Source organism: Amblyraja radiata, chromosome 46 (genome assembly GCF_010909765.2).
Source record: "Amblyraja radiata isolate CabotCenter1 chromosome 46, sAmbRad1.1.pri, whole genome shotgun sequence".
In the NCBI taxonomy this organism is placed as follows: domain Eukaryota; kingdom Metazoa; phylum Chordata; class Chondrichthyes; order Rajiformes; family Rajidae; genus Amblyraja; species Amblyraja radiata.
Genome location: NC_046001.1, coordinates 5754781 through 5775348, shown reverse-complemented (window position 1 = coordinate 5775348; position 20568 = coordinate 5754781). Strand labels below are relative to the sequence as shown.

Sequence of the window (20568 nt, the reverse complement as noted above, 5' to 3'; positions counted from 1 at the left end):
GTAGCTTGGTTGAGCATACTTTGATCAGGAAACGTGTTTTTCTCCCTCGTCACATGGCGGTCGTCGCTGGCTCTCCGTCCTCGCGCCTTTCGCGCCCTTTTTGTCGCCGCCGCCTGACCCCCCAACCGGAAGCGATGGCGGCGCGCCTGCGTAGTGGCATCCGCGCCGGCGCTTATGCGGGACCGTGGAGGAGCCGGAGTCGCTGGCGCTGCCGTTGTCTGAGCCACGATCACCGCCAGCGTTGCCTGGGATGACGGAGGATCGGGCCGCTGCTGCAGCGAAGAAGAATTCCAGCTGTCCCAGGTACGGAGGAGCCGCTCGTCCAAGCGGGCCCTTTACGGGAAGCTCTTTGTTCGTTGCCGCCGGGTACAACCTGGCCACATCAAAGGAGACTTACTCTCTTCATCTCCCCGGGACGTCCCTGTCGTGTTGTAGGAAGCACGCTACGATTGCAAATTTGCGTACAGCAAGCTTCCCCAAACACCAACGTGACAATAACTAAGCTCGTAATATGCTTTTGTGATTTTAGTTGAAGTAGAAGTGTTAGCCTCCAAGACAACAACGAGAACTATTTTCTTCTAAGGTACACAGAAATGCTGGAGAAACTCAGCGGGTGCAGCAGCATCTATGGAGCGAAGGAAATAGGCAATGTTTCGGGCCGAAACGTTGCCTATTTCCTTCGCTCCATAGATGGTGCTGCACCCGCTGAGTTTCTCCAGCATTTTTGTGTACCTTCGATTTTCCAGCATCTGCAGTTCCTTCTTGAACACTATTTTCTTCTAAATTGCCTCATGAGATATTTTACATTCACCCGAAGTAGCAGACGAAGCCCTTGGTCTAACAGCTCCTCGACATTGTCTCTTCCACCGACCACCCTAACGACACTAGCAAAGACTTTTGTGAACATTTTAATTGTCACAACAATTGAGCCCATTTGGTCAACTCTTACTTCAAAAGTAAATTGAAACACTACAGATGCTTAAAATTCATACGACGTATTCCCTTCCTCCTCTGCCAGGTTAAATGTACAAGAGATCTTTACCCCACCCCTATCTAAAGTTCGTTCTAATCCCCTTTCACCCTTTTATTAAACTATTCTACCCACTTCCCCTCAATCCCATCATGGTCTCTCCAAGATCATTTTATCCACAAAATGCACATCTCTTCATTCATTTTCCTGGAGGTGGTCATTATTGGCAAGGCTAGTATTTTATTGTCCATCCTCAATTGCCCGTCAGTAGGTAATGGCTATATTTTGAAGGCCTTCAAGTGAAAGTGCTCCAATGTTGTCGGGGAGGGAGTTGCAGGTGTGCGACTTGAAGAAGATCCTGCTGCTGGTGGAGTTCCCCTGGACCTATTGCCCTTTGTTCTTCTTAGTGGTAGCAGTCATAGGTGAGGAGGTGCTGTCGCAGTAGCCAAGGCAAGTAACCGCAGTACATTTTGTAAGTGGTGCGTATTGCAGCTACTGGGTCATCGTGTATCAGGCAATACTGGTGCCAATTTTCCCAAGTTGGTATGGGTGCGTGTAGTGACAGGGTGCAGGTAAACCTTATGGGTGATAATCAACCAAGCGATTTTGTACTGGATGCTGTTGAGCTGCTTGGCTGTTGTGGAAGGTATACTCATCTAGTCAAGTGTAAAGTATCTCATCATACTTCATACATCATCTTGTGCTGCACAGATGGTGGAAAGATTTTGGGTGACTCACTCGCAAGTAGTGGAAAGCACCACTCATCTAGTGATCAGACATCTTCCCTCCCTGCCTCTATGCGAGCTGATGTTAACATTTTTACCTGAACACGTCCTGCTTCCCCCTCCCCGCAAAATCTGTTGCCATCACCATGCCATTTTCTATTTTTTTTTAAACCACAGCAGTCTTTGGAAATGTCACCAACACAAAGTGCTGGAGTAACTCAGCAGGTCGGAGAGCATCTCGGGAGAAAATGGATAGGTGACATTTCGGGTCAGAAGAAGGGACCCGACCCGGAACATCACCTCTCCATGTTCTCCAGAGATGCTGCCTGACCTGCTGAGTTACTCCAGCACTTTGTGTCTTTTTATTTGAAAACATTTGAAATCAACACCTGCAGTTCCTTATGTCTACAAAAGTCTTTGATCTCTTTATCCTTGAAAACCACTACCCCATCTCCAACTCCTCTGTCCAAGTCCTACAAACTTACCTGTTTTATCTTTTTATTATGCAGTATTGAGCAAATGCTGGCCTCAAATCCTGGGAAGACACCAATTAGTTTACTACAAGAGTATGGAACAAGGATTGGAAAGACACCGGTGTATGACCTGCTGAAAGCTGAGGGCCAGGCCCACCAACCCAATTTCACTTTCCGAGTGACAGTCGGAGATATTAACTGCACAGGTTTGTGTCTCAAGTTATTCAAGGAGGGTGAGGGAGTTTGTGATGGTTTCTTTGGAGAATCGACTTGTACGCTTTGAAAGTAGCAATGCATTTTTTCAACGTTCAACATTTGTTTTTGTTTGAATTGGTTACGAAGGGGTTCCAGTGTTAAAGGAAAAAGTTGTCTCATTTTCTATAAAGATCTGGTAATTGGCACTGGTGATGCTGGTATGATTTCATTGATTATTACAGTGCCAGACATCTCCATGTTTTGGGGGTATTATAAGTTTTTTTTCATGGAAATGGAAATTAGACGTGGTAGAAAGTATTTCAGCAGAACAATGCGTTCTGAAATTTCCGCTAGTCTCAAGCTCTGCCACCGTGCAAATGTTTCTTTCAATTATTTTATTCATTGCTCATATTCCCTGTAACCACAATGGGGAACAGGGTCAAATTCTGTTAAGGCATTGCATCCGTACGTATGCTTGGGTATTCCTCGTTTAATTGTTGGTGGCAATTTTCGAAACCAATTTCCTTTCCCATGTTCCTTTATATTTCCACGCTGTCTGTGCCGTATATAGATAAACGTTATATATGTGAAGAAATTATGTTACCTGCTTTAATAAAAAAACGTGAAGGACAACAACTCTCACCGATATGCCCACATGGTTTTCTCCACCATTCCTCTTTCTCAGCAACATAAAACACTTCTATCTCTTCCTGTTTCTGGTAACAGTTTGTCAGCCTAAAAAAAAAAGACTTTTGTTTCTCTTTCCACAGATGTTTGCTGCCTGTTTCCACCATTTTGCTTTTATTTATCTTCAAGGTTAACATTGTTTTTCAGCTCGATGTACAGTGCTGTTCCGAGTGTTGAGCCATTAAGATTATTATGTTGAATTTAATCTGGTTTAGTAAGCAACCTGATTTAAGTCTCATGGACATGCAAGAAGAACAGCAATGTTTGTATCTGTTCTGAGATGGCAAGGACAAAATGTTCTGATGGGATTATTGCTAACATCATTGTTGATGACTGGAAAAAATGCTTGTGTTGGTCAGTGTAATGGCTGCCAATCCAAAGCAGACTCTTGTGAAGCGCTGTTCAAGTCGTTCACTTTCCAGAAAGGAAATCTGCAATAAGAGGTCTCCAGCAGAATGTGTTCTGACAATCTGGAACCAAAATCTTCATATCAAAGTTGGAGAACAGAAACAGGCCATCCGATCCATCTGCTCCATGCCAGAGTTTGTTCTCCACATGGTTCTGCTTCATCTCGTCCTATTAGCATTTATTCTTCCCGTAGAAACGAGGAACTGCAGATGCTGGTTTACCAAGGAACGACACAAAATTCTGATCAGGCATCATCCCTGGAGAATGTGCATAAGTGATGTTTCAGATCACATACCCATGTCCATATCCACCTACCCGAAATGTCACCTATCCATGTTCTCCAGGGATGCTGCCTGACCCACTGATTTACTCCAGCATTTAGTGTTTTCAATTTATTCTTCCTCCTACTTATTTACTTATGTAACTGACCCTGAAAGAATACTTATATAAGAAAATATGCACATGTAGCTGCCAAAAACTATTTAATGCGGGACCACTTTCTCATCGTTCTTTGGGTAAAACTGTTCCTTAATTAGTTGGATCTACTTTAATAAAAACTTTTAACTCGAGGGGAATTCGACCTTTTCTTAACCGCAGACTGATGTCCCTTTTATAAATGAGATGACAGCACGTGGAATCAGTTGTTTATTGTAGGTGGAGCTGGTGTGCCAGATGTGACCTGTTTTCCCATGCACAAACCATTTAAGAGCTGCAAACCAAAAGTAAATCATTTTGTGTGGATGCCTTTGAAATGCGGTGACTATTTTATGCAATAAATAGTCACAGTGCCTTTTTTTGCGTGTTAATATTCCGCAGACAGCATTGAGCATTTGGTTTAGATATAAGTTTGTTATTGTCACATGTACCGAAGAGCTTTGTTTTCCGATACCTAAAAAAAATCAAGTACAACAGGTAGAGCAAAGGGAAAGATATAGAGTACAGAATATAGTTCTCAGCATTTTAGCGCTTCAGTTCCAGAGACAAAGTTCAATGTCCGCAATGGGGACGAGGTGAATTGGACAGTACCCTAGCTTAAGGAAGGTCTGTTCAGAAGCCTGATAACAGAGAGGGTGAGGGGGGACGTGTGTGGGTTGTTGGTTGAAGAACATTTTGATCAGGTCGTCAGGTTTTCTTCCCGTGCCAGATTTTTACCAAATAAAAGTGGAGTTTTGTTCTTTAATGCAGTGATTCCTACCTGCTGGACTGAGATATTGGCCGATATTGTGTACTTATACTTGTGTACTTGTGGAGTTTAACGGTACAATTCCCACCCAATGGCGCATGCTGGCAACAAAGGCACACTTGACTCATCTGGCAAACATTCCTCTTTTAAATAGGGATTCAAACCTTTCTGCTTTGAGACAAGTTATTCAAATTTGTCTTAACAGTCTAATCAGTTCATCCCTGGGGTTTCAAGGCTGAAGTGGCTGATGAAACTGGTTGTACTGTGTCATGCACCTGTTTTGTGACTTTTATTTAAATCGTACTTTGGGTTTTAATTGATGTTTTTCCCCCCCCTCAGGTCAGGGGCCTAGCAAAAAGGCAGCAAAGCACAAGGCAGCAGAAGCTGCCCTGAAATTACTAAAGGGAGGAAACATGTTGGAGCCTATGTTGGATGGAGTCAAGTACGTGAATAGCTAACTGCACCTGGAAAGAGCTTTCTATTCCATCGTGTGACGGTGACGTTCAAACCTTTAACTGCCCCTCTCTCATGCCCATCTCTCCTAAAGGCAGTGACATATGCAGGGAAACCATTCCAAAGTTTCCTGGTGATCGCCCGTCATTTCTGGAGGCGATCCTTGGCAGCAAACATTGATCTGCTTTAACCATGTTGGATTTTGCAGCTGTACACAGTGATGTTAATTACCGTGCACCCCTATTGTTCACATCTGCACTTTCACCAGAGGACACTGGCTGGTGATCATGAGCAGAAATCTTGTAACAGTTATCATCCTTCCTCACAACCCCCGTCCATTCTATTCTTGTTCCCCTCTTTGCTGTCCCAGTTAAAATTCAGTGTCGATCTGAAGGATTTCTGCATTCAGAGGTGTTGCTCTGATGAAACGGTGAACCGAGTCCCTCTGTGTTCCAATGGTTGAGGTGGATGTGAAAAATTGGTTGGCACGTGTACTGTCCCCCCCCCCCCCCAAAAAAAAGCGCATCCATGTTCTACGGCCTAAATGTCTCTCTGGATTAGTGCCCCCAAAGTTTGATTGACTGGTCACTCCTCTCATTGCCAGTTGCAGGACACTGCTATGCGCAAAATGGCTGCTGCATTTGCCTACATAAGTCACTGCATTTCAAAGCAAATTATTGTCTGAACATTATGGAACATTTTTGAAAGTGATGATAATGGCGCTATGTGAATGCAAATTCCTTTTCTTCCAAGTGCAGGCGCGAGATTGGACCTGGGACTTTGTGCCGCCTTCACTCCATATGAAAAATATCACATGTCATTTCACGTATTGTGTCAATCATTTTTATTCATAGTTGGACTTTACTGAAATACACCTGGGAAAGCCACGTGTTTTAATGGAAATGAGTTGGATATTCTGACTGTCCAAAACTTGGTGACATTCTCTCCACTGTTTTTCTATTTCATCCTGGTTCACGAATGCAAACATTTCAGTGGGGGTGTCTCAGGAATGACAAGATAAATTTGACATAAAATTATTTGCTACTTGTAGTTAAACATAGTAATTTCTTCAGTTCTCCAAGGCCACTTACTCACAATCTTCCCTTGGTGCAGTTTTGATTGACCCAACTCTTTTTAGTCAAGAATCTATGGATTGAAAATGAATATTTTACTAATCAGTACAATATTTTGTTGCCTTAATACACTCATGGTAGTGTTAGCTATAAGTAGGAATAAAATGCAGTAATCCAGTGTACTCTTAAAGATATCAGTCTAGATGATATGACTGTTGAGTAAATCAGAAGGTGATGGGTGTAAGGAACGAGCTGCCAGAGAGGTAGTTGAGACAGGTACTATAACAACATTTGAAAGTCATTTAGAAAGGTACGCGGATAGGAAAGGCTTAGATAGATATGGGCCAAACTCGGGCAGATGGGACTAGTGTAGATAGAGTATCTTGGCCAGCATGGGCAGGTTGGGCTGAAGTGCCTGTTTCTGTGCGGTGTGACTCCCCTAGTGGGCAACTCGGGATTGGGATTGCTATTCATGAGATGCTTGGAATTGCCCTTTTTAAATGTAAAGTAGATAGGGATTATAAACGTCCCTCAGTGCTATTCAAATGCATGTAGAGAGTTTCTGTGGTGTCCAGGCCAGCACCATCTGAAGATGTTTGTTTCATTGCCGTTCACAAATCAGTTTGCACACAAACCAGCTCCCCGCCCACCCCCACACCATCCATCGACTCCATCTATATTTCACACTGCGTCGTGGAAGCAGCTAACATAATCAGGGACTACTCGAACCCCGGTCATTTCATCTTCTCCACTCTCCTATTAGGCAGAAGGTACAAAAGCTTGAAAGCACATGCCACCAGATTTGAGAACAGTTTCTTCCCTGCTGTTATCAGACTCTTGTACGGACCTATCATATGCTCGAGATTAATTTCTGATCTTCCAACCCATCTTGTTGTGGCCATTGCGCTTTAAAAGAAATTGCACTTTCTCTGCAGCTGTAACAATATTCTGCGAGGTGTTTATTTTCTCATTTTCCTTACCTGATGTACTCATGTACAGTATGATTTTTCCGGATAGCACGCAAAACAGTTTTTCACTATATCTCAGTATACGTGACAATAATAAGCTAATGACATATTGGATTTTGCAGTGCGCAAAGCAGCTGCTGCGCTTGCCTGCACGACAGTCGCTAAACTCCATTATGTGAAGTGCTTCAGAAATGTTTCCAACGGACGTGATAAGGTGGTGTGCAAATGTTGTTTTAAATTTTGAAAATTACCCCTTTCCGTTTCACTCGAAAATATTCAATGATGCCGAGTTACTCCATACCATACCTTTAGTAGAATGTGTCCAGGTGCTCAGTCTACTCGTTCAGGGGCAGAAGAATGGAACTACTCTTGGCTGGAAAGGAGGAGGGTGATGGGTATATGGAACGGGTTGTCAGAGGATGGAATTGAGGCAGGTACAATAACATTTAAAAGGCACTTTGACAGGTACGTGGATAGAAAAGGTTTAGAAGGATATAGGCCAAACGCGGGCAAATGGAACTAGTTAAGATGGGGCATTTTGGTCGGCATGGACAAGATGGGTCTTGGTCGGCATTGACAAGACAGGCAGGAGAGCCTGTTTCTGTACTGTATGTCTCTGACTCTAAAACAGTGTACCAGTTGCCCATGATGAATTTGGATATGCAATGTAAATGTGGAATGGTTCTAACCTTGTCTACGTTAAAGCACTTGTGCTCACAAAACCAAGGGAGAGTCTTTCTTGCAAATCAAAATGTTCATGGAATGCAGTAAACGTTGGCAAAATTATACTTGTTGATTTGAGGACACTTAAGAATCGATGATATAGCATTGGATTATCACGGGTTGAGGCCGGGTCACATCCAACTAATCTGAATCATTTTGTGGTATTTTGTCTTATGATTCAAGTGCACAAATTGCTGGATTTATTGAATTCAATTTCACAACTTGCTACTTGAACTTGAAACATCCTGCATTTCTAGTCCACGACCATAATCTCAAAAGTTCTTAGGCTCTAATTCGTTGAAGACTGAGTTGTCAATTTAAGACAAGTCGCTATAGAGGCTAGGTATGAAAGAAAATCCTCAATGTGTTATGTCCTTAAGTATTTTCTAGCATCCTGCTATGCAATAGCCTATGAACTCCACACGAGCACTGAGTTCAATGTGACGACTGGAGCTTTTAAGGGCTTTGGCAAGCTTTTTTTTAGTTTCTGGATCTTGTAAGTCACTATTCAATGAATTGTCTTGTATCATCTATCTCCACCAAATCCCAAGCAGTGCCACTGTGGGGCACTTGGTGCATGACTGAAAAGTACATTGACCTTCTGTACCCATTAGCCCAAAGAGCTTCACATGGTCATTTGCAGAGATCACTGTGGCATCACTCCTCGAAACCTGGTACCAATGAATCAGAGCAACGGGCTTGCACAGAGGCCCAAGAGTGAGTGGCTTTGCTGTGTTCCTTCTGCTCACTTGGGGGAGGAGTGACTGAAGAGTCATGTTCAGAACAAATGAAGAGTATTTACACAAAGTGCTGGAGTAACTTAGCGGGTCAGGCTGAAAAATCTTTGGAGAATGTGGATAGGTGATGTTTCAGGTCGGGGCCCTTCTTCAGACCAATTGTAGGGTCCCTACCTGAAACGTCACCTATCCACATTCTCCAAACGATGCTGCCCGATCCACTGAGTTACTCCAGCACTTTTGTGTAAACCAGCATCTGCAGTGCCTTGTTTCTAAGAATATTTACAAATTGGTACTTCTCATTGTTCTATTATTTTGTATTTTTCTCTTCCAGAATCTCTGGAAATGAATCTAAAAGCTCCAGCTCCGCGCAGTTGGCGGAATGTAACCCCGTGGGAGCTCTACAGGTATTTATTTCTTTCCCCGAATCCGAGAATACATTATATTTTTAAGTTCAACACAAAGTGCTGGAGTAGCTCAGCGGGTCAGGCAGCATCTGTGGAGAACATGGATAGGTGACGTTTCACAGAGTGCTGGAGTAACTCAGCGGGTCAGGCAGCATCTGTGGAGAACATGGATAGGTGACGCTTCTGGTTGGGACCCATCCTCCGACTGATTGTAGTGGGGGGGGGGGGGAAGCTGGTAAAGTGGTGGGGGTGAGACAAAGCCTGGCAAATGAGGTGGATTGGTGAGTGGGGGATTTGATAGGCAGATGGGTGAACAAATTATAGAGATGAAAAGGAGACAATGGGGTGTTGATAAAGAGAAGAGGTGTGAAATTTAAAGCCAATGGGATGGATATAGGTGGACATGATAATGGGAGTAATGGGTGCGCACCGGGGGACGACGACGACAGGAAAGCACTAAAAAAAATAGATGTAAGCTATGCAAGCAAAATATGAGGTGCTGTTCCTCCAGTTTGCATGTGATCTCCCTTTGGCATTTTTAAGCTCTGTAGCTTTACATAACTTCATTGAAGCAGAAAATTCAACCTAACAGGTCTGAATCTGTGTTTAAGCCGCATGCATGTCTCTCCTCACTTTGCTTTATCCATCACCTTATCCCATTTTTTCCCTTTGTGTTTATCCAGCTATCCACCTGATCCAGCTGTGCCTTTTCTTTTTAACCATGCTTTCCGATGACAGTTTACACATTGTAACCACTCCAAGGAGTGAAGCTTCTGCCAAATTGCCTGAAGTGTTTATTAGAGACCTTACATTTCTGGGCAGTAGCTTTGACTACGTTTTTCTCCCTCCTGCTCGATCAGAGCTCTTCATAATTTTCGATCTCAATTGGACAGCTCCTCGCCCTTGTTTCGGAGAAAAAGCCCCAGCTTTTCTGAAAGTTATACATTTCGAGCTGGTGCCATTTCAACAAACCTTGCTTACTTCCTCGCCAGTTCCTCTGTACCCTTTTTGTAATATAGAGACCAGACTCTGTAGTGTCTTGGATGTGTTAGGCACTGGTTTGGGATACGGGGAAATGTAAGATTGCGGTTATTTGACACAAGGGATTTTCATCCTTTTTTTGTCTGTATTTTCACATTCATGGGCTACTTGCATGGGTAAGATGAAGCAGGTTTTAAAACTGCATTTTGTTTACGAAGGAACTGCAGATGCTGGAAAATCGAAGGTACAGAAAAAAGCTGGAGAAACTCAGCGGGTGCAGCAGCATCTATGGAGCGAAGGAAATAGGCAACGTTTCGGGACGAAACGTTGCCTATTTCCTTCGCTCCATAGATACTGCTGCACCTGCTGAGTTTCTCCAGCATTTTTGTGTACCTTTAAAACTGCATTTACCCCCAATATGATTTTTCTCCGTCAACGAGGCAATACTTTGGAGCAAAGTTGTGCAATGGGTTTTGTGAAAATGCTCATGGAAGCACTGAGTTTCATTGGCAAGGAGGTGGCGTGGAGTTTTGGGAGGTTTATGATTGGGAGAGGGCCGATTTCTATCCTGATAATTGTGGGTTAATGTCTTTGGACAAATGCTTTCAGTAATCTTCCGTTTAGTGTGTGCTCTTTCTTTCCAGGAGCTAGTGGTTCAGAAAGGATGGAGACTCCCAGAATATACAGTGACTCAGGAATCGGGTCCTGCCCACAGGAAAGAGTTCACCATGACCTGCAGAGTAGAGAGATTCCTGGAGATAGGCAAGTATTTCAGTGTTGTGCTTGTCTCTATGGAGTGAGGGCTCTCTGCTGCCTCTGGTCACTGTTCTGTCCAAGATGACACACAGACCAAGCTGGTGTCAAATTCCCTTTTGAGTTTGCTGTAGGGCAGGTGTGTGCGTCACTTGCAATGTCACACTGACATAGGAATCGGAGTCGGTCCACTTGTTCTGTAGTAATTGGAAAATATCAATTGAAAGCCAGAAATGTACTCCAGTGTGATGAAGTTCTGACGTTGGTTACCTCTATTACTTGCCAAAACATGTGCAGGGCAGGGAGGGATGGGGTTCATGCCTTGGGATCACATTGGTGAGTTCTACTCAATTTACAGAGGGTCAATTAACCCACACATCTTTGGGATGTGGGAGAAAACCGGAACACCGGGAGGAAACCTACGCAGTCACAGGAAGAATGCGCATGCTTGTTTCCGGCAAAATACAAGGCAACCTTCGAAATATTGTGTGTCCAGTATTATGGTTGCCATTGAGAAGAACCGGTGTTGGCATGCACATGTCTCCTATCATTCCACTTGGAGAAACATTTTCAGCAATTATTCCGAATAATTAATGCATAACACTTTTGTCCATTGTTCAAGAACAAGTATGGTATCACTTATCCATAGTTGAGAAAGCAATGTAAAAAATGGGTTGTGTGTAATAAATCCTATATTTGCTCTAATATCATCTTCTTTGTAGGAAGTGGGACCTCAAAAAAGCTGGCAAAACGCAATGCTGCTGCCAAGATGTTAGCAAGGATCCATGACGTTCCAGTGGATCAGAGAGATGGGAATGAAGTGGAGTTGGAAGATGACCAGTTTTCCATAGTAAGTGTATTAATGTTGCTGATGGAGCACCAGATTGGATGGTGGTGATGTGACTCCACTACCACCTTCTTTGTAAAACTATGGGGACAGAGCCAAGATTGGAGATTGATTTTATTGAGGAAGTGACGTTGAAGGCTGACTGGTAATGAGGTGGTTGGGGGGGAAATCTTCATACCGTGCCCATTTAAAGAGCTCAATGAGATTTGGAAGTGGGTCTGCTGTGGTGGGCAGTTCGTGGTCTGTTGCCGATTTTGGGAACAGTTTACAATTTTCTTTACTTGGCCATTCTCAGAGAGTGGGTGTCATTGACAATGCCCGTCTTCAACTGCCTTAATTTGATGAAACCGAATAACTCGGACACTTCAAATCCAGTTTGGTATAACTCACACGGTGTGTCACAGGGTTAAAATAACAGCCTGGCACTCCAGTCAGGCAGGATTCCCTCCTTGAAGAACATTAATTCAACCTGTAGACGCAAGGAACTGCAGATGCTGGTTTACCCCCAAAAAAGTCACAAAGTACTGAAATAACAGCAGGTCAGACAGCATCTCTGGAGAACATGGATAGACGACATTTTGGGTCGGGGCCCTTATTCAGACTCAATAGGGGATGTTTCAAGTCGGGACTTTTCTTCAGACCTGTTGGGTTTCTGCAACCTCCTACGTGCTTTGTAATGACTTTCACCTATTTCAACAATCTCAGCTGTCGTAATGATGTTGGAATTTGCTTTAAGTGCATTAATCATCCTGGGTTTCAAATTGAGTAATCTTCAGCTAAATGCCAAATGGGTTCCTATTCTGTGGGCTGGTAGGTTAATCGGTCACTATGAATTACTCCTGGAAATGTAGGCGAGGGGTAGAATCTGGTGTAGTCCATGGGACTGTGGGGAGAATAAACATGGGATTAGTGTCAGTTGATGGTCAGCACGGACTCAATGGGCTGAAGGGCCTGTTTCTGTGCTGTATGGTTCTACAGCAAGGCGAGGGGGAAATTGAAGAGGCCAGAGTTAGCTTTCCTAACTTGTGTCGAACAGATGCTGTGTGTGGAGTTTGCACGTTCTCCCTATGACCACGTGGGTTTCCTTCGGGTGCTCTGGTTTCTTCCCATATCCCAAATACATGTGGGTTTGTAGGTTAATTGACCTCTGTAAATTGGTGTGTAGGGAGTGGATGAGAAAGTGGGATAACATAGAACTAGTGTGAACAGGTGATCGATAGTCAGTGGGCCGAAGGGCCTGTCTCAATGCTGTATCTAAACTAAACAGCCCATTCAGCCTGACCACTCAATATTGCAGTTTGTGCACATCAGTATGATTATAGATGTGTTAAAAAAAAATGCAAGAATAACTACCACCAGCTGTGCTCGCCTTCACTCATTTGGCTTTGCTTGTTATCACTCTCCACCTTGCTATCCCTCTTGCTCCACCTCCCTACATCTAGATGCTTAGCAGCAAACTGGATTGTCCAAGAGGCAAGAACACAGGTTGCACATGGGATTCGCTCCGGAATTCTGTTGGAGAAAGGATTATGCACCTCAAGAGCCATCCACTCGGTGTGGTCAACTCCAACTTTTGCCAGATGCTGAGGGAGTTGGCAGAAGAGCAGCGGTTCGATGTTAGTTACTTGGACATCGGTAAGTCTCCTTTGGCTGAATACCACAGTGCATAGAGTCTGTTCCACGCGGAGTGGATTAATCAAAGTTTAGTAATGCTGGTAAGATGATAGCGACAAGGAAGTGCAGACGTTGGAATCTTGAGCAAACCACACAAAGTGCTGGATTAACTTGGCAGGTCAGGCAGCATCAGTGGAGGGAATGGACAGGTGACATTTCGGATCAGAAACCTGTCCATTTTCCTCCACCGATGTTGCCTGACCTGCAGAGTTCCTCCAGCACTTTGTTTTTTTGCTGGTAAGATGATGTATGGCTTTGTCATTAAGGCATATCCGTCTTTGAACTTGTAGATTGATTAATCTGGAAATGCTACTTGCATCACCAAGAATAAATGAGTAATCCTCTTTTCATTAAGGGATTGGTTTATATGATGAGCTTTGAAGTGAAAGAGGATATTTGCTCTTTGCTTTCCTGGTATGTCTCAAACTGCTTTGATTGAAATTAACATTGACATTGTCAGCTGCTGCAGCTAATTTGCATCCGACAATAACTTCACACGCTAAGTGAAATGAATGATCAGTTAATTTGGCTTTACTGACATTTGAGGGAACTTCCTACTCTTACCTGAAACATGATGCTGACAGTGCAAACTCAAACTCGGGAGCAGTCGAACACTCAAGTTTAATTGGAGAAATAAGGAACTGCAGATGCTGGAATCTTGAGCTAAACACAAAGGGTTTGAAGAAGAGTCCTGAACCGAAACGTGGTCTGTCCATTCCCTCTACAGACGTTGCCTGACCCGCAGAGCATTTTGGACGACACGATGGCGCAGCGGTAGAGTTGCTGCCTCACGGCACCAGAGACCCGGTTTCGATTCTGACTATGGGTGCTGTCTGTACGGAGTTTGTACGTTCCCCCTGTGACCGTGTGGGTTTTCTCCGGGGGCTCCGGCTTCCTCCCACATTCCAAAGATGTGCGGGTTTGCAGGTTAATTGGCTTCTGTAAATTGTCCCTAGTGTGCAGGATCGAACTAGTGTATGGGTGATTGCTGGTTGGCATGGACTCGGTGGGCCGAAGGGCCTGTTTCCATGCTTTGTCTCTAAACCAAACTAAACATTGTGTTTTGCTCAAGTTTGATCCATCTCTATCCATTATTTACTAAGCCAATTCTGTGCAATTTCCTCTACTTTATTGTTCCAGTTAATCCTTGGCATAATTCAGAATCTCATCTCTATGGTGGTTAATTTCCCAACTGTAGGTCCTTAATGGTTACTTTGCAGTTTTTGGTGATTGATAGACCAGTTAATCTATTTCAAGGGAAAGACAGCTGGTAGAACGTTAGTTCACTGATAAGTAGCTTGATGCAAGTATGTGATCCTGTTTATCAAGATATCTGATAACCTCGAGTGTCTTTTGTGGTCCTTTTGTTTTCCAGAAGAGTTGAGTTTGAGTGGTTTGTACCAATGTCTTGTGGAGTTATCCACGCAGCCCACCACCGTCTGCCATGGCTCTGCCTCAATGAGGGATTGTGCTCGTGCCAATGCAGCTCACAATGCACTGCAGTATCTGAAAATAATGGCTGGAGGAAAATGAGTCTGATGCTGAATCATGTCGTTCTTCATCTGACCAGCACTATTTTCTTTTGCTCCCAACTGAAGTATTTTTTTAAAATCAACAACTTGAATCTCACAAGACATGCACTTGACTGAAAGTTCCGTGCTGCTCAGTCTGCCTACCAGGTGCCTTTTTAAATTTTAGGAAAGAGAAGTGCGGTCCGGGAGAAGAAAGGGATCTGAAGGCTTCTTGTAAGGAATTGCATAATTATAACGTGTTCTCCCACACGGGCCACCCACAGGTCTTTAGTTTTTTGGTGGGCCAACCTGCCGTTATCATTGGGGAACACATTATATCCCATGAGTTTCCCAAAACTGGTACTAAGAAACCCAGCGTGGTTGTAAGTAGCACCCTGGGCCTATTTACAGTAGTTCTAGTAGAATTGCTTCAGTAATGTTGGCATCTGCTGTGATTCTTTTTATCCAATTTTCCCTCAAAATGTAATGTGTTTTAAGGGACCAAACTTAGGGCATTCACCTGTAATGATTGTCAAGATCAGTAATCAGCCACATTGCACACGGGACATTGTTGTGTCAACATGTCGTCTTTGAGTCCTACGCCACAGATTCAGGCCATTAGGCCCACCGTGTCCTTGGCAACCATCAAGTACCCCGTCTCTACTAATCCCATTTACCAGCAGCACTTGGTCCGTATGCCTGTGTGTGTGTGTCCCATCACTTTGTGGCATTGTGTGCCTGTGGATTTCTCGAGTGTACCAAGGCATGATCTTGACTAGGGTTGCCTGGGTGTTGGGAAGCTGCTGATTGCTCCTTTCAAAGAAAGGCTCTGGCCGATCTCTATGAGAGGTTTCCTATCTGCTGCTATCCTATCTGGACATGATGCAGCATTTTCAGCAAATAATTGTGCAGCTGTGTGGTGGTGGGAGGTTAGGATAAGCTACAGAGATAAATATGATTTTTTAAAATTCTGTTAAGTATTATGATGCTTATTTGAAATGTTATTTATCATTTTTGGAACTTTTGAGTCCAATGACCGGCTTAATTAAAGGATGTGCACTACTAAGTGACCACATACGTCACACCATACTTCAGTGAAAGTCATTGTTCCATACTGCACAAATGGCAGCTTGCAGATGAACCAATTTATACTTGTGTTCCACACCAGGACCTTATCAGTAGCTCGCTTGATGATCCTGCCATATTTCTGTTGATAGAATCGTGTATTAGAAAAGCACCCTTAACAAGTGCCCACCATCATTGGACTTTGCAGCTGTCTATAGTGAATATAGACCTTTTTAGTTCAAATACAGAAGAGAGAGGCTCCTCCAGTTAAAGCAAAGGAGAAAAGAAATTGGAAATTCTATAGCACTTTCGTGACTTCAGGACTTTCATACCTCAACATGGTACTTTTAAAGTGTTATAAAGTAGAAAATGGCCTGTGAATAATGATGCAGTGTGATACTAGATCAGGTACATCGAGTGTCTCCCATTCCTTCTATCCAGAGACGCTGCCTCTTCCGCTGAGTTACTCCGGTATTTGTGTCTCAAGGCTGATGCTTGGCTTGTATCGCAAAACAGTGAGTTTAATGACTATCGAGTGCCCTTTGTACAGCGTGTGAATATTGGGCAAGGATAGGATCTGTTGCCGTCTGTCCATGCAAAGCTTACTGGTACCTGCTGTCAAAGCATGCGTGGTGTGATTTGTCACTTCGGTAAGGCACTGTGTCTCAATACCTTTGGAAAGGCCGTTTTACATCGGGGAGGCGGCGGTGAACAGGTAGAGAGAGTGATCGAGAGATTTGGAAGGGAGATATACTCGCACAGTATGAACCTCTGCCATTTCACACCCAAGGCCCAGAGCTGATAAGGTTAGAGTTCCTGTTACTTGCTGTGAGGGTACTAAATGACAACCAATGTGGGTCCATAGCACAAAACAGTTAGACTCACTTAAGGCTGTTACGGCTTCAACCTTGGGAGGGAAAATCAAAAGTGGTGCACTCAATTGTTCCTCAAAGTTTCGTTTGAAGGCACATTGAGTCGAGAATTGTTTGGTCAGTTGCCTGTTGTAAATGCATTCAGAAACAAAATCATGTTGATGCAGTTGCTGTGTGGACCAATTCTGGGATAGGTGCTGGGATAGGGCGGAGGAAGAGCCTCTCTGGTGCTGGCTGAGCCGCACTTTGGGATAAATTGTCCCTGACCACACAATGAGTGCACAATTCACCCAGCAAATGTGATTCTAGGCAAAGCATTATACAGATGCTAGGCGCGGATTTATTTTTTTTTATGGTAAGGAAAATTGTGTTTTCATTGAAATTGCTGTGTTGAATTTAATGTTTTAAGTTTATATAATCTCTTTAACTATGAACTGAAGTAATGTGATTTTTTTCCTCCCATAAATTACATACTTTGTACTCTGCAATACTTTTGGAAGGTTTTGTTTATTTATCCAAGGAGAACTGGTGTGTTTGGAAAATTCACATGGAACTGTGTTTGGGGAGATGAGAGGAATATATCCCTGTTTAAAGGCAAACAAAATACTGGGACTCTGAGCAGCTTCATTGATATCTATGGAGGAGAGGGAAAAAAGGCTTAAGCCTTACCTGTTTAACTTCTTGTATTTTCAGTGTTTTTTTCCATTCATCTAACATGCACATAGATTTGCCTGGCTTTGGTAGATAAGCACTTGGTATGACATCTCTTTGCCCACCATTCCAGTGCAGATAACAGTGAATGGGTTAATTTGTGCCCATAATTATCACATCACATCCTCAACCTCCAGTTAACATGTTGGATTACAGAGTTTCCTCACCGAGCAGTTCATTTCTCTAGATTAGGAATGTGGCCGACCTCAACCAAAAGCTATTGCCAGTAACATCTCAGTTGATCTCCCCATTTCAGCTGCTGATTGATATCTAGTCTCGTGAAATTGAAAGCCTGATACCAAGCCTGCTGGTGTTTCTGTCCCAAGAATATCCTGCAGACAGATTTGAGGCTTACATGCAAAGGAGAATGTATGGGTAAGATACCAGAGTCTTTGCAAGTGCATTTACCAAGTGCATCTTCCTTTCACAATGGGAGAAAGCTGGCAGGTGAAAAATATAACGTGCTTCGATTCCCTCTGAATGTAATCTAGGTCTCTTCAAATCAGGCCAAACAGAAAGCCATGATGTGGAATCAACACCAAAACTTGCTAAATGCATACCAACAGTCTGCCGTGAGAGCCATGTAATTCTCTTGATCTGCGAAAAGGAAGGAATGCTCTCCAATTAACCTCCTGCAACATATGTGACACATTTTGGGGACCAGACTGATGGAGTGAAGATCAAGCCATCCACCTTTTGACCCACTGTTTAAATTTTCCAACATTTACACAAATTAAATATGTTTGCACAGTTTTATTATAAAGTGAGGAATGTGAATGCTACAATGAAGATTCATGGATTGAAATTCAGAGCAGACCGCTGAAGTGAGCACCCTCCACCCACCACTTAGATTGAGTGCAGCATCCCTGCCCCGATCAGAATTCTACCTTGTGGACTGATGATGGATTCTTTGAGGACCCATGCATGTAGGTGGCATTGGTAGCCCCCCTCTGCCCCAGTTGTAGGCCAAAGGACAGCCTTTCTGACAACACACAGTGGGAGCCAAGTCTTATGGTAAAAACAGCTGATTTCTACACACGCCCACAACTATTTACAATATTGACATTAGTTACAGCACTTCCCAATAGGTCAGGCAGCTGCCTTGAAAGTGTTTGGCTCAGGTCTGAGGGGAGCCTGCCTTGTGCACTCCCAACTGCGGCCCCTGGTTAAAATGAGTAATAATAAGGTCCAGGAGAAGAAACAAAAGATGGAGGTCAGCGAGAGAAAGGCTTAATTGACAGGGTGGATGAAGAGGCAAACTTCTCCCAGTTGGGGAACTGAGAATCGACGGGGGAGGGGGAGTTTCAGACTAAGCAGTCGCCCACTTCAGATGGAGATGAGGGGTATTTCTTCACTCGTAGGAAGGTGAATCTTTGGAGTTCTTTACCCCGCAGAGAGCCGTGAGTGTGACGGCAGTTAATGAATATATCCCAGCCCACGGTAAGCAGATTTTTGGGAGTCGAGGGTAAAATGGATGCAAGGCCAAGATCATGTCAGCCACTTCCTTATTGAACGGCGGAGCAGGCTCGAGAGGACTATATAGACTCCTCTTCTGTGTGTGGAGCACATTACCTGAGAAACTCAGCGGATGCAGCAGCATCTATGGAGCGAAGGAAATAGGCAACGTTTCGTCCCGAAACGTTGCCTATTTCCTTCGCTCCATAGATGCTGCTGCACCCGCTGAGTTTCTCCAGCTTTTTTGTCTACCTTCGATTTTCCAGCATCTGCAGTTCATTCTTAAACACATTACCCGAGAAGATGTTGGGAGTAGATTCAATGGCGACTCAATTGGAGAATTGGGTAGATACCTTGAGTTTAGAGATACAGTGTGGAAACGGGCCCACTAGGGACAATTTACAGAAGCCAAATCGACCTACAAACCTGTACTTTGAAGTTTGGGAGGAAACCCCACGCAGGTCACGGGGAGAACGTACACACTCCGTACAGACAGCACCCGTAGTCAGGATTGAACGCGGGTCTCTGGGGCTGTGAGGCAGCAACTGTACCCGCTGCGCCGCCCATGAAAAATCCAAGGCCCTAAGAAGACGCAAGGGAATGCGAATGAGTTGAATCTCTTCCCAAAGAAGTGGGATTTGTGTGATAGGCCGATCGCCCTCGGGATTCTGAGGGAATATTGTCCTGTTTGCTCAACGTGGATTCATTGTTGCATTACAGACAGACACACAGTACTGGAGTAACTCAGTGGGTCGGGCAGCATCTCCGGAGATAAAGGATGGTTGACGTTTCGGGTCGGGATCTTTCTTCAGACTGCAAAATTGTAGCATTTAATCTACTTTGAGCATTATCAGGATTCTCATCACTAGAGGTCGCCAATGCACCACGAATAGCTTGGTGTGAGTTAAAGTGGCAGCTCGTTCTATTAAATCTTTCCCCTCTCACCTTAAACCTATGCCCTCTGGTTCGCCCTATCTATTCCCCTCATGATTTTATAAACCTCTGCAAGATTCTCACCCCCAGCCCCCAGCCTCCTGCGCTCCAAGGAATACAATCCTAGCCTGTCCAACCCATAGCTCAGCCCCTCAAGTCCTGGTAACCAAAGATCCTATAGCGGAACATCTTTGCTGGTAACATCCTTGTAAATCTTCTCTGCAGTCTTTCCAGCTTAACAACATATTTCCTTTTATCACATAAAAAAACCCCCCATCTGATATTGATGATTTTATACTACATGTTTTACATTATCTGTCAATAGTTTTTCTGTATTTGGTTTTATATGAGATTAGCTTTAACTTTCCCTGTTTGAGTGTTACAAAACACACGGTCATATTAAATCTTGCCTGTGGGTGGTGCCATTGTACCGCCCTGAGCAGCAGCACACGGTTTTAGCTCAACGATACACCAGTTCACTTTGCAGGGAGAACCCGGTTGCCGATCCATAATACCGAGGGTTATTCATGAAAATACAAGCTCTCTCTGAGGTCCACACCACTGTCCCACAACAGCATTCCACTAGGTCCCTTCTTGGAGTCCGGTGACAGACCACCAACTTCAGTAAATTTGTCCCAGGTTAAACCTGGCTCAGATTTAAGGACACCATTCGTTCTGATGGTGAGGAAGAGAAAGAGAGTCGAGAGTGTTTATTGTCACATGTCCCAAAACGGAACAAGTCATGTCAAGTCAAGTCAAGAGAG

General features: G+C 43.9%; 1 protein-coding gene across 2 annotated transcripts; it reads left to right on the top strand.

The window, feature by feature from the left end:
- Positions 1-149: 149 nt before the first annotated feature.
- tarbp2 (TARBP2 subunit of RISC loading complex) lies at positions 150-17193 on the top strand. Of its 2 annotated transcripts, none has more exons than XM_033015839.1 (8): positions 150-303; positions 2205-2374; positions 4981-5083; positions 8930-9002; positions 10631-10745; positions 11459-11586; positions 13026-13218; positions 14633-17193. In XM_033015839.1, exons 1-8 carry the CDS (start codon positions 251-253, stop codon positions 14788-14790), a joined length of 993 nt encoding a protein of 330 aa, XP_032871730.1. In that variant the 5' UTR covers positions 150-250; the 3' UTR covers positions 14791-17193. The 2 variants fall into 2 exon arrangements, with proteins under 2 accessions (XP_032871730.1, XP_032871729.1); XM_033015838.1 differs by having other exon boundaries at positions 10628-10745.
- Positions 17194-20568: the final 3375 nt, after the last annotated feature.